Here is an 11194-nt window from a genome sequence, read left to right as displayed (position 1 = left end):
ATACCAAGAGATCCCAAATGTGCAAAGTCCGGTTTACACATACATATCATCATCGTCCCGTGTGGCCGGGGCTTGCGATGCTGGCTCAGGCTCAGCTTCGACGGCTTTCTTGCGTACGGCTGCAAAAGAGCTGGGTAAGAATTCCAGGAGTACACATAGTAGAACTCACATCGTCGTGTAGCTTTTCGTTTCGCAGCTGCTTTCTTGCCTTCAACGCGCTTTTCAAATGCTTGGTCCTCTTCGCCTTGGCGTCGGTGTTCATTTAGTATCTGGAAGACGTTGAGATTCATGTTATAAGAACCCTGGTCAGAATGGCCGTACCGATTCAAACTCGTTCAGCTCCGTGTCTGGTTTGTTCGCCGATTTATTGGAGCGCGCCTTTGTAAGTATGTCACTAAACTTGTCAAACACGCCCTCCTCGTGCAGCTTATCGCGGTAGAACTGCAAGCCTTCAATGAGCTTTTTGACCGATCGCTCTGACTTGAATGGGAGGAGAGACAAGCAGAATGCGATGTCGCGCCATTGACGGGGATCCTCAGATAGTCGAAAACGCTGACAGAGCTTCTCCACAATATTTTCAGCTTGCTTTTCCTGTTAGAACTTTAATGAATCGGAGCCACGGGGATGGAAAGAGATGAAGACCGGCCTTCTCAATGAAAGAAAAGATATAACGCATGGTGCTTTTGAAAGTTTCTTCCTCGACGGCGTGGTCACCTGTGGACAGGTGACTGATGACTAGAATAATGATATGAAGAACGCTGATGATATTATAAGTAAACCGAGGCATACCATCAGGTAGGTTGTTGTAGATCGCGTTGTCCTTCGTCGACAACTCCGTAAAAAACAGCTTCGCAAGGTCGGATATCCGTAGCTCTTCGTCCTCTAGACACTTGGCCATCTCACCTAGCTGACCTTTCACTTTGATCATCCCATTGAGGATCAAGTGCGTGAGCACCATCAGCGTGTTCTTCTTCACGACAAGATCTTCGTCAGAAAGGCCTTTATATAATTCATTGCTGTTCTCGTCGATAATGTTGCTGAACGAGACTGCCACATCGCCGAGAGCAATGACAATGTTACTACGGATATTTGGGTCTCTTGAAGTTTCGAGGATCTTGAAGAGGAGATGATGATGCTGATCGCAAAATTGTGAGCTGACGCAAAGGAACTTGCTAAATGAGAGAGTTGCAGCAGCACGGAGTGTGCGATTCTAGTGTACCTGTCAGTAGTGATGCAGAGAAAATAACTCGTCACTTGCCTTGAATTTATGTGGACTACCGCACACGTGGACTAGTAATGGGCCGTACAACTTCAGCAACGATTGCTCTCCATAGAGCAGTTCGGTTTCGCGAACAGCAGCTATCCCGTTCACCAATCTCGTCCTCTGCATTGCCAGCAACTTGGTCAAGCTCTTCAGTCTCTTTGTTGGCTTTATCGACTGAACCCCCAGCTGCAAGTTTTTCCACTACATAAAACGTCGTTCAATAGTTTGAAGGTGTCTACGGGCGAACATACCTAGCTGTTTCTCATCCTTTTGCCGCTTCCACTCCCTTTCCACCAACTCCAAAAACACGATGTGCTTGATGGCTACATGTCCTACAACGAAAAGTAGCTGACTGAGATGGAAGACATCTCCAAGATCTTTCTCGCTCGTGCTCGACTGCTGGGTCGAAATATGTGTACTAGAGGGCGCGATGGAGGCTGGCTCCGGAGGTTCTATCTCTTGATCCACCTCCATCGTTTCCGTGTCTGGCTCGGTTGGAGGCCCCTCTGGAGTTTGCTGTTTGGTAAATGCCCTCCGGGTAAGGTTCTTCACGAGGTTATTACAAAGCTCGTCGGGATGCTCTCCTAGAGCGTAGATCGTATTGATTGCTTGTTCGGCCATGCCGAACCAGTCTTTCGATCGACAGGGGTGCTCTATGGTGTTTTGCAACTTACGGAAAATGGGGTTCTCCATCTCCATGCGAAGGGATTTGTCGAGAAGAGATCCTGTTGCTTGTATGAGTAAATTATTACGGGATGCGGTTTTGTTCGTACCTTTGACCTTTTTCGCACTGCCATTCAAGCGTTGCAGGGCAAGACACGTGTACCTTGCAAGTGTGAGATCGGCCTGCTGTACGTGAGCGTTTGGTATTGACGGGGTACTTAGTCGCACTCACCTTACCGAATGGTCCAAGACCGATCTTCAGCAACGTGTCCACCTTCTCAGAAACGATGGTGCGTTTCGAAAGTGCCAACATTCCAAGGATAATGATTGCACCACGACGTTGAGAGCGGGGCAAAGCTTGAGGAGCACCTAAAAATGAACATGAACCAATGTGCTTGTGGTTGCGATGTAAGATCCCTCACTGTAAACTTGCCACAACTTATTGATCACGTCATGATGGATCTGGCCATCTTCCATCATGATACGCATCATCTCTTCTAAACTGGTAAGTTCTGCAAGCGTTGCATCGTATGTCAATCTTTTATAAACGTTCAAGCAGCTTTAAATCTGAGCAAGAGAGCTGGACTTACTCGATCATGTTTTTGGCAATACGATTCACTTGCTGCTTGGGTTCCATGTCGGGCAGGGGGTCCAAGTACAGCATACGGTAGCATTCAAGGAGCCTCGATCGCACTCCCTTCAGCTCCTTCCCGTCTTCTGACGTTGAGCTGTTATCCTTGTGCCATATAAGATGTAGCATCCGTTTGATGCCTTTCTGGTATTAAGGTTAGATGGCAGTAAAATGGGAGAATCATATATATCACCTCGGCACTGGCGAGCTGGTACTCAAATGCGACTCTGAAAAACTCCATACTCTCCAATACTTCTGCCTTGTTCGTGCTCCCCAAAAGCTGTGTGAGCGACACCATCCCGCCTTCCAAGGTACGGATGAAGTCCAGTGCCTCCGTGCAGTACTTCTTACGCAAGTTCATTGCTAGAATTTCATTAGTCTCCAGGGCAGCAAGTGCTTCTTGTTCCGAGACAATGGCTGTGACATCTACGGTGGATTTCCGGCTTGCCCTTTTCTTTTTAGGCTTCGGGTTGTCTGACAGTGCGTCGCCGTCATCGTTTACATCTGTGCCCTCCATTTCAGCGTCTTCGTCCTCATCAGCATCTTCCTCTTCGACATTCGACTCTACCTCTTCCCTGTCATCTTGGTCCCTCTCAACCGCTTTCCCGATGCCACCTTCCATCTCCTCCAACTTGTCCTTCCAAGTCTTATACCGTTCCTCCCACTTTTCCAAGCTCAAGTCACCTCCATACATCTCCCCATATGGATGGGTCAGAATCAGCTTCACGAGTATCGAAACAGCCGCCTTGCGTACTGTGCTCGCCTTATCCTCCAACGTGTTAACAGCAGCGCGTGTGATCCGGAGGCGTTGCTCTGGAAGACGCAAAGGCAGATCAAGCATCTTCGAGAGTGTTGCGAAGACCTTGGAGCGTACATAAGAGGATAGATCAAGCGTTCGCGAAAGGAGGAGTTCGAACAGGTTATCAAGCTCCTTGCCCGCCTGGTTAGAGCCATTTGTCCGATTCGTCATATCCTCCGACGTAGCAAGTTCACGAATGAGTGAGCCGATAACTTCAACGATTGCCATGCGCATAGGATAAGACTATGTACTTGTCAGATGGCAAAGAGGAACTGTTTCTGTGGGGCGCACCTCTGAGTCGAGATGATCAATCAAGAGACTGATCTGCTTGAGCACGGATCGCGGCGACTCCTCGCTGAACTTAACCAAGAATCGAGAGAACGCCCTTGGACCCTTGGTGTCCTGTGCACTGAACGATTTGCCAGCGATTTCACGGAGTATCTCGTCCCCAAGTTGGGCGTGATCAAATTCTTTTGCCAAGATAGAAAGGCACTCTGCCATAGGTTCGGAGAGGTGTTCATAGTACTGCAAGGATTGCATGATGTTGATTTGCGCAGCGAGCGTGTGACCGTGATGCTTTACAGCAAGGCAAATGACTTTGTAGACATGCATGCGGACGTTTTGAATCTTCATGTATTGTTCCGACTCAGCAACATGGTACGCAGGGCGGGTGAGGCATCTGAACTAGGGTCAACAGATGTCTAGACAACTGAATTGGCGCGCATCTCCCGCCAAATCATGTGATTTAGAGCAGGCTGGACGCACGTTATAAAAGCATCTCTCTCTGGGCTAGTTACCCAGATGCGGTGGGTCTTCAGTTTCAACGCCTTGCAAATGAGTTCCAGAGTGCCAGGGATCTGGTCGATCCATGTCCATTGTTCCGCCTTCTTTGCCGCCGCCGCCCTGGAAGTACCAGCCTTTCCCCCCCTCCCACGACGCGCCTTCACAGGTGCTGGCGGAGCATCCTCCTCGCCCGTTGCCTTCACCTTCTCAGCGGCACTTACAAACCAATTAACTAAGAAGGCATACATTTCCAAAGGAAGCTTATGAGCCATAACAATTTGTTGATCTTCTTCCTTGGAGTCGCGTATTGCAGCATCAATTTGAGCTCCAAACGCAGAAAGCAGAGCATCGAGCATCTTGCTCATATAAGGACCAGCGACTGCGTCGGAATGCTTGAGAAGACTTCGGAATATATCAAATATCTCTGGATCAGTGATTTCTTCGGATGAATGAGCAATTGCTCCGACAGCCTCTAAGTTCGTAGTCAGTAAGTATCGAACACCAGCACCAAAGGCCAGCGTACGTTGCAATAAGGGGCCGGGATCGTTACTGTTGGGATCCTGTTCGTTTGGGATTTCGTAGTTCGCAATGTCTTGAAGTGCCTGTAGCTCATCTTGAAGCTCAAAGGATGCACTCATGGCGGACAGCTTAAGCACAGTTGATATCTGTCAAGTTGATGGTCAAAGGTAAAGCGCGCTAACGCGGTTTCTCTTGCCATGAGCACGTGCTTCGTGTTTATCACGTAAGCATCATGATTGAATTTTCGACATTCCTTGATCTCTCAAACTACCACCATGGCGAGTTACACTCATTCTCTGGGTTGCTAATAGCCTAACCTCATGTCCGCAGATTATCCCAGTGAGATGCTTTTCGTGCGGAAAAGTTATCGGGGACAAATGGAACGCATATCTCGAGCTGCTAGCCAATGATATGAGCGAAGGGTAACTATCTTCGAGCTCGCCAGCTGCGACATCCCCTAACAGTATTCCAGTGACGCTCTCGATGAGTTGCAGCTGAAGCGATATTGCTGTCGGCGAATGGTGCTCACGCATGTTGACCTCATCGAAAAGCTACTGCATTACAATCGTAAGTGGGTTACTGCATATGACAAACGATGGCTCATCGTGGCTTTCAGCTATGGAGCGCTCGAAGGACAAGAACTATTGATACCTTCTGTGCAGAGTGTGTCATGCATGTATCCACGCTTGTGCTTGCCAGTGACTATGTATGAGTTATGAGTAGTGTAGGGGGGCAGGCTGACGCAGAACAACTTGAAACTGGCAAAAACTGGTTGTTCTGCACGGGTGGCGAAACTCTAGACCATGTAGACTGTGTCCGACATTCCTATAACGATAACATTAATGTTGCCTAGGTCATCGACTGATCTACATCCTCGCCAATATTAATACTGTAATTACATAACAACTTCAACCTCCGGTATCATTATTCCTTGCGTAGCATTTTCTTCGACTCCACTTCCACTTCGGCAATGCTCTGAGCATTCTTCAGTCCTCTTCAACTGAGAGCCCAAATTCAGCAGCAACATCGTCAGGCGAGATACTCTATGGACCAGCAGGGAGGTCATCTGCGTCACGAGGCTCAACTTGAAGGTGTCCATGTGAAAGATTCTACATTCTCGACAGTAATTCCAACGTCTTCACGAGTGTGGAATGGTGAGCATGTCGACAGCGGGTGGACCTCCCAGCCTCCACGGTTTTTATGGCGCTGTGGTATCGAAGGTTTGCACAAATTTGTGTTTAGTATGTGTCAATTGAGAGATTACACTGTCGCGCAGATTGCGTTGTGCTGAGATCAGAGAATGTGCGCTCTACTTTGTATGCACCTTCTACAGGGTCCTACAATTAGAGGATCGTCACGGCAAAGACCTTGAAGTGGGTGGATTTCGGAACTGATTGGAACAGTGACGCAAGGGGGCGTCCTCAACCTCAGGCTGAGGGCATGCACTATCTTATAGTAAGGCTATAAGGACATCAGTTTTGATATTCTATCAAATCAAAACTTCCTTATAAGACCTGATTACATCCCAGCGAGTCTCATCTAGATGCCCTAGAGTTCTTCAATTGCCAGGTTCTGCTCCTTCCCGAAAGTAGTTTTGCCAGACCGATTGGCAAAACCCTCGAGTTATCATACTTTCTATCGCTGCATGGGTATGATTTTAGAACACATTCCAAGTCTGGGTCATTGCACGCTCCTTTGCGCATCTCAGATCTCAAAGTTTTTCATCCTATCTGATTCAGTTATGATTCATTCCCCAGGGATCTTTATCACTGCGTTTAACACTTCTTTCAAATCTCTTTACTGCTGCACGCACCACCGATGACAACAGTGACAGGGGACCGCTGGATTCAAAGATATCGAGCCAGAGAACTACGATATGTGGAACTGAAGCTACTGGCAAGCGGCCTTCGTGTTGAGTAGGCCAGCTGAGCCGTCTGATCACAACGCGGAGACTTTGGTTGTGAAATTACTTCAAGTTGGGTCATGGTGTGTGCTGTGCATATGATACTGATAGTACTGTGGTATGACGTATCATGATGTCTTATGTTGCACAACCAAGCTGCAAAGAGTGGAATTCATAGTAGGCGTATCTGATGATCGTTTGTTTTTTCAAATGGTTCGTACATGCGCGTGCCTGACGAAATGAAGTCCCTGCACAGCTGGCCAGCAAAAAACCCCTTGCAATAAACACATTCGAATGTACCCTCAAATTCCCTACTCAAAACGGACGTCCAAAAGCCAATTTGAAGAATGTCATATGCATATCATGATAAATTATACCTAGACTTATCATAAATAATGCCATCTATCCCAAGCAAGCACTATGGTCCAAGAGACAAGAAAATAAATGAAACGAGCGAGGGTGGGTGTGTACGGGGACGAGACGAAGCGTGTATGAACGAGTGGATACGTGTCCAAATGAGTGTATGTTTATACATAAGAAACAGCTGAAAATGAGAAATGAGCGTAGAAGTCGGGATGCATAAAGGATTGTGCAATGACTCGGACCCGAAAATCGTACCCATAGAAAAAGTACGACGTGCCCTCTCTCATCCTCCAAGCGAAAAGAAATCATACGCAGCAGAGGCAGGATGAAGACAGAACACTAGATTAAGCATACGGTGATATAAAAGTTAAGTCGCATCAACGAGGGAAAGGAAATAATGCACGAACGAGGGGAAGAATGAAGGAATAAGAAAAATGGAGAAGAAATTGACACGCAAAAAATTAAAATAGAATATGTAGTGGATGGGAGATGCAACAGTTGTGGGATGAGGGAGAGCATGCAGAAAAAATAAAAAGGAAATGAGCAAGCGAGCATGAGAAATTGTGGATGGGGTCGAAAAAAAATGGTAGAACGTGCTGAGCAAAGAGGGAGAGAAAGTAACTGTACAATTTCCGATGCATCGCCAGTGTCCACAGATTGCCCAGATGAAGCAACATCAAAAGCAGGAAAACAAGTTTGAAGGATGATGCGTGATGATTTGGCGTAACGTGGCGTCGTCTATACCGCCGAGTCCATGACCACAAGGAGGTAGTAAATTCATCGCTGATACAGAAGTCAGCCGTTGCCTGCGCGCAAAAATTAGCTATCGCTCACCACACATCGTAAACAATACTCACAAAGGACTCATCACTCAGCCTTGAACCGCGCCCCACCCCCTCCTCCACGCATGATAGCTTTCATGAACGCAAAGAATCGGTCTGAGTATTCAGAAGGCGGGACTGGGCTGATTTTGTGCTGTTGAAAGGTGGGTTAGTGTCAATTTTTGAAATGAATAAAAACGCTAAAGAGAACGCAACTCACCCGATCAGCGCTCAACCCCTTCCAAAAATGCTCACACTTCTTCAACCCCCCATACGGCGTCAGTATATCAATGATTCCCATATAATAAATGACATCCATCTCTTCGTTGCTTTCATCTGTCGCTTGGAGGCCTCCTTCATCTTGGTAGAAGAGAAAGTGATCGCGGTCTTGAGTGGGGTGGGGTTGCTGCGAGGGTGCATAGGAAGGTGTTTGATGGTGCGTGTGGGGTTGATGGTGCGTGTGAGGTTGCTGAAGAGGCTGAGATGGATGGAGAGGATGAGATGTATGGGCCGGGGTTTGGAATGTTAGGTGAGCCTGTTGCGTAGCCTCATTCCCATTCACACCTGGATTTGTATTGTTCGTACCCTTGGAACCAGAACGCGGACGCGTGCGCTGGGAGTGTGTAGGCGTAGAAGGCGCAACGGTTTGCATTGAAGAAGGAGGCGAATCCGGGAGATCAAGCGTCGTCCCTAAATGGTGCGGATCAGATGCACGCATGATTCGGCGCATAGCAATCGCTTCAGGGGACCGCCCGTCTTTCGTTTGCGTGGTTTTGCGTCGGATGGGTGGGACTGAGGGCTGCACACCAGTCAGCAAGGGTAAGGATTATGCGTGTAAAAAGAAATGGCAAACGAACCTCAAACACCCTTAACGTACTCCCTCTCACATTCTCCCTGTTGCCCCTGTTGCCCCAATGAAGCCCAACGAGTAAACTATAATCCATAACCCCAAGATCTCTCAGCATCTCGCTATCCCTCCTCAACTGCTCCGTTAAAAGGGCCCTCTTCTCTGGACCAAGCTCCAGCACCCTATTGCTATCGATCCAGTTCAAATCCTTTTGCACCGCGCGAGGATTCTGCTCCAGTTTCGCAGGTGGTACGATACGCCCGATAGTGCTCCCTTTGAGATCGTATGATTCATGAATGTCTTTATGAGGGGGGAACAAATTGTTCATAATCACGAAGTGAATCTTTCGTCCCCGGGGAAGCTTTACGCGATGAAGTCCATAAAACCGGCTTAATAAAGTATGAGGATTTGCTTTGACGTGCTCCCAGTACTGTGGGAGAACGCGAAGGAGGAACTTGTGTTCTGCGTGGTGGATGGTCTTTATGATGAACCGATAATCACGGGAGAAGTAGAAGAAAGAGCCACTTTTGCCTGGGGAGGTGAGTTCGGAGAGAATATATTTAGATGTGAGGGAGAGGAGGTAGTCTGCAGGGTCCAGAGAGAAGTGGTCTTCGCGGAGTTCGCGGAAGACCCAAGGGGCATAGTCTTTGAATTTGAAGTCGTATCTCGCGGAGGGAGTGAGTTCGTTCCCAACACTGGGGGGATGTGAGTTCGGAATGTGGAACGGATGTGGAATACGTACATATCGAAAGAGTATTTATGCCTTGCAGTAAAATCCTGTTCGGTGAGGGGTCGTTTTATCTTTGCCTGGCATCGTGAGACCTGGATGGAGTTAGAACCTGCGCATACAGGGAGATTGGGGACGCACAGCTATCCTGATGCCCGTGAGCATGTTGTACATAAGGACGTAGTTTGCGTGGTCCTCTCCTATTAAATTGCCTACCAAGGGATGCTCATCCTCTTTCTGAGCCACTTCGACGGCAGCAGCGGCGGCGACTTCGGCAGCCTGCTTTCGCTTTCGTTCACGACGAATCTGCTCTGCTTGGATTTGGATGTCATCCTCCAATTCTCCGGTTGCGACATATGCAGATGGAGGTGGATGAGGACGGCGTGCAGAGCCTGTTGTGTTGCGGCGTACAGGACGAGTGGGTGGGTGGAGAAGACCGTCTGGTTGGTGTGTCTTGGATGTGCTAGTAGATGGGGCGTAGCTGCTCGTCTGGGAGACTCTAGGGACTCTAGCAGAGAATTTTGTCTCTGTGGAAGCACGATGAAGGCGGTCGCGTGTGCGGTGACTGTTTATGGTTGCTGTCTCCAACTCTACATCGATGTCTGATTCGATACCTTTAGGAAGTGGGTCTGACTTTGAGAGTCTGACTGGGAATAAGGATGATAGGTTGTCAGGAGACTCGTCTACACTGGCTGGAGGAGAAGGGGGAGGTGGACCGATTGTGTCCTCACGAGGGATGCTAGGCAATGGTTTTGGCGGGTGAAGGTGAACCGCGTCCCTTGTTACTTCTACTATGTGAATTTGAGTGTGAGTGTCCATGTCTGGGCGGATTGTCGTCGTTGGCGAAGGCGCTGTTACGAATGATGCGGCTGAGGATGAGACCAAGCTCGATTGTCGGTCCAGTGCTGAATTGGGCTCGCTCGCGGTCAGAATTGAAATGCGGTTGGCCATTCACCTGCACTAAAAACGACGAGTTCGCCGTTGGACACGATGAGGGCAGACAGTCACAGACTGGACCGTCGTTGCAAGTCCAACAGCCTCAGGTGGTGGCTGTGCTTCTTTCTTCCAATCACACCATTGAACTTCGGACTTCCAACCAAATATTCATTCAAGCAAGAGTATGCAAAGGCGGCCTAAATCACTCAGCAAAACTACTACATGTGCGAACGGCGGCCATCTCACTGCGGGGGAGTTCGTCTGATTCTCGGAGATGAGATAAAATTGAATCTGTACCTATGACTGAAGTCTTTCTCGCAATTGGATAGCAGATGACCCTCGGACGTGCAGTGTGCACCGCACTATGATCAATCTAGATTAAGTGTGCAGAAACAATCTCCAAGTTCTATTCCCGCTGGTCCATCAATGTCAAGACGCTGGCGGCCATCCACATTTGTAGCGTAGGGCGATACTGCGACCTTGTAAAGTCTATGCAGACTTTCTTCTGTTTTTAGACCATGATGTGTGTCACCTGCACTCTCACGGGACGTCAGCACATTCGAGCTCGATCGAATACTGGGCAATGAAGGACTCAACGGAGAACGCGAAACGCCGCGGGATGAACCTTTTAGTGGGTAACCAACTTCTCATTCACACACACCCACTAACATCCGGTAGACCTCTCCTTCCCACCCGTTCTTGGTGTCAGTCCTTCGCTCATGCTGAAGTTCCCTGTTGAACATTCCTGCGACAATCAGAACACTGCACCACTTGATGTGAGTGACATCAGCCGTGTTGTTAGATTTTGCTTATGGAAACGTCAATCGTAGTCCACAATAGACTGCGAGATTAATCGAGAAACGGATACAAGCCACGCACGATTTGCAAAATACATAACAAGCGAGACAGTCTCTCACCTCAACGATTCTCAGTCAGTT

At 48.4% G+C, this 11194-nt stretch overlaps 3 protein-coding genes across 3 annotated transcripts; 1 reads left to right on the top strand and 2 right to left on the bottom strand.

Moving 5' to 3' along the window:
- Positions 1-33: 33 nt before the first annotated feature.
- On the bottom strand, positions 34-4778 carry EDB93DRAFT_1238762 (non-SMC mitotic condensation complex subunit 1-domain-containing protein; the record flags this gene model as incomplete). Its single annotated transcript, XM_041451559.1, is given in 16 exon segments — positions 34-119; positions 170-269; positions 322-581; positions 643-735; positions 790-1210; positions 1259-1420; positions 1440-1465; positions 1516-1989; positions 2038-2110; positions 2160-2296; positions 2350-2465; positions 2518-2702; positions 2752-3600; positions 3649-4036; positions 4123-4612; positions 4664-4778. The coding sequence occupies 16 exon segments, from the start codon at positions 4776-4778 to the stop codon at positions 34-36; spliced, it is 3975 nt and encodes a 1324-aa protein (XP_041311252.1).
- Positions 4779-4912: 134 nt separating this feature from the next.
- On the top strand, positions 4913-5619 carry EDB93DRAFT_1126479 (DNA-directed RNA polymerase, subunit N/Rpb10). The gene is made up of 4 exons (XM_041448753.1): positions 4913-4937; positions 4990-5081; positions 5132-5226; positions 5276-5619. Exons 1-4 carry the CDS (start codon positions 4935-4937, stop codon positions 5305-5307), a joined length of 222 nt encoding a protein of 73 aa, XP_041311251.1. The 5' UTR covers positions 4913-4934; the 3' UTR covers positions 5308-5619.
- Positions 5620-7792: 2173 nt separating this feature from the next.
- EDB93DRAFT_1078763 (uncharacterized protein) lies at positions 7793-10139 on the bottom strand (the record flags this gene model as incomplete). Its single annotated transcript, XM_041445406.1, has 6 exons — positions 7793-7900; positions 7967-8152; positions 8390-8545; positions 8604-9288; positions 9336-9415; positions 9462-10139. 6 exons carry the CDS (start codon positions 10137-10139, stop codon positions 7793-7795), a joined length of 1893 nt encoding a protein of 630 aa, XP_041311250.1.
- Between the last annotated feature and the right edge of the window lie 1055 nt (positions 10140-11194).

This window comes from Suillus bovinus, assembly GCF_016758785.1.
Source record: "Suillus bovinus strain UH-Sbo-P2 chromosome Unknown EDB93scaffold_8, whole genome shotgun sequence".
NCBI classification, from domain to species: domain Eukaryota; kingdom Fungi; phylum Basidiomycota; class Agaricomycetes; order Boletales; family Suillaceae; genus Suillus; species Suillus bovinus.
This window is presented reverse-complemented; position numbering and strand designations above follow the sequence as displayed.

Excerpts from the sequence above, each read along its gene's own strand:
- EDB93DRAFT_1126479 (XM_041448753.1), top strand. Across the intron at positions 5,082-5,131 it reads GCCAATGATATGAGCGAAGG|TGACGCTCTCGATGAGTTGC; the intron begins GTAACTATCTTC and ends ACAGTATTCCAG. Across the intron at positions 5,227-5,275 it reads AAAGCTACTGCATTACAATC|CTATGGAGCGCTCGAAGGAC; the intron begins GTAAGTGGGTTA and ends CGTGGCTTTCAG.